Source organism: Acyrthosiphon pisum, chromosome X, assembly GCF_005508785.2.
Source record: "Acyrthosiphon pisum isolate AL4f chromosome X, pea_aphid_22Mar2018_4r6ur, whole genome shotgun sequence".
Classification (NCBI taxonomy): Eukaryota; Metazoa; Arthropoda; class Insecta; order Hemiptera; family Aphididae; genus Acyrthosiphon; species Acyrthosiphon pisum.
The window spans coordinates 22,088,610-22,090,219 of NC_042493.1; the positions used below are offsets into that span (position 1 = coordinate 22,088,610).

At 33.2% G+C, this 1,610-nt stretch overlaps 1 protein-coding gene across 1 annotated transcript; it reads right to left on the reverse strand.

The window, feature by feature from the left end:
• Positions 1 to 348: 348 nt before the first annotated feature.
• LOC115033077 (general transcription factor II-I repeat domain-containing protein 2-like) lies at positions 349 to 723 on the reverse strand. The gene has a single exon (XM_029485045.1). The coding sequence runs from the start codon at positions 721 to 723 to the stop codon at positions 349 to 351; it is 375 nt and encodes a 124-aa protein (XP_029340905.1).
• Between the last annotated feature and the right edge of the window lie 887 nt (positions 724 to 1,610).

Sequence of the window (1,610 nt, forward strand, 5' to 3'; positions counted from 1 at the left end):
TTAAAACCAAGACCCAAAGCAAAAATAGATTCTTTTACCTTCAAAAAAATTTCATTACCAGTAGGTACATGAATCTTTCATTGAGTGGACGGCGGCCAATTCTTCGGTTATTTCAAAATATTCATTGACTCCGCGAACGAATAAAAGCACCTGCGCTGAGTCTGAAGTGTCGGTAGATTCATCCAAAGCAATTGAAAAATATTTAAAGCTTTTAGCAGTATCTTTTAATTGACGAATAATATCATTTCCGAGATCTGTGGTACGTCGCGCAATTGTATTCGCTGACAAGCTTATACCGGTGAATAAATTGATTTTATCGGGACAAATCTCTTCAACTGTCTTCAAAATTCACTCCTTTACAATTTGGCCATCAGTAAAAGGTTTTCCGGCTATCGCCAGAGTACGAGCTACTTGAAAACTTGCTTTTACGAGAGATTCATTTTGACGTGATCGTTTTGTAAAAATTGACTGTTGAGCTAGTAAATTCTGTTTTAATATTTCAAACTTGTCTGATCGTAGTTTACCAGATAACTCGTTGTATGTAGATGCGTGCTTACTTTTATAATGTCTACCAATATTATATTCTTTCATAACAGCAACCTTTTCCGTGCAAATAACGCATAAAGCAACATTGCTTTGTTCAATGAAGAAATAGTCATTATTCCACTTTTTGTTAAAAACACGGCACTCTGTATCGACTTTCCGTTTTTTACTTAAACTCATATTTATTTTAATACAGCACAGAGCTCTACACTCGATAAGTAACAACACTAAACTGCAATAATTATAAAAACTGATTCTATATTATATACCCGATACACTACAGTAGACTCGCGCAGTTATAAAAACCCATCGATTACACGTTCGATAGCGTTATTATTACAACGGAAAAAGTCAATCGTATCTTATCGCGTAAGTTTCGAGTACAATATAAGTGTCAGATAAGTGTGATTGACGAGTTTATTTATTATTAGTTTGTGTTAGTATATATGTATAAGTATTATAAGTTGTTATGAATAATACCAAAAGAAAATATTATAAATGTATTCAATAAAAAATAAATTAAAACAATAAAAATTAATATATTATTTTCAAAACATTAATTAGCTTGGCGGGCCGGTGCAAAAACCTTGGCGGGCCGTAGGTTGGAGACCCCTGGTTAAGACTATTATACTTACCAATATTACTAGCGAAACAACGTGCCTTATAAAATGCAAAATCTTCATTGTTTGGTCGGATTTTATGAAGAATTGCCTTTTTTAAATGTTTTTCGTTTAAAGATTTGGGCCAAGCACAATATCCGTTTTTAATTTTCATCCATTTGTCAGGAACTACTTCGACAGTATTATCCGTATTAAAATTCACAACAGACCATGCCAATGTCTATGTTTAATGCTCAATGAAAATTTGAATCACAATATTTAAAATAATAACGGTTCACAACGCGGCGTTCTATGACGGTCGGCGGATGGAGAATCGAGTATAATTATTGCGTGTAAATTGATATAATTATAATATAAAATATAATGCACCATACGCGCCGGACTAAGAACTTGGCGGACGGATAAAAGGGAATGAATATGACAAAATAAATAGGTATGACAATCTCA

Coding starts and splice junctions, on each gene's coding strand:
- LOC115033077 (XM_029485045.1), bottom strand. CDS start 723: ATGAGTTTAAGTAAAAAACGGAAAGTCGATACAGAGTGCCGTGTTTTT.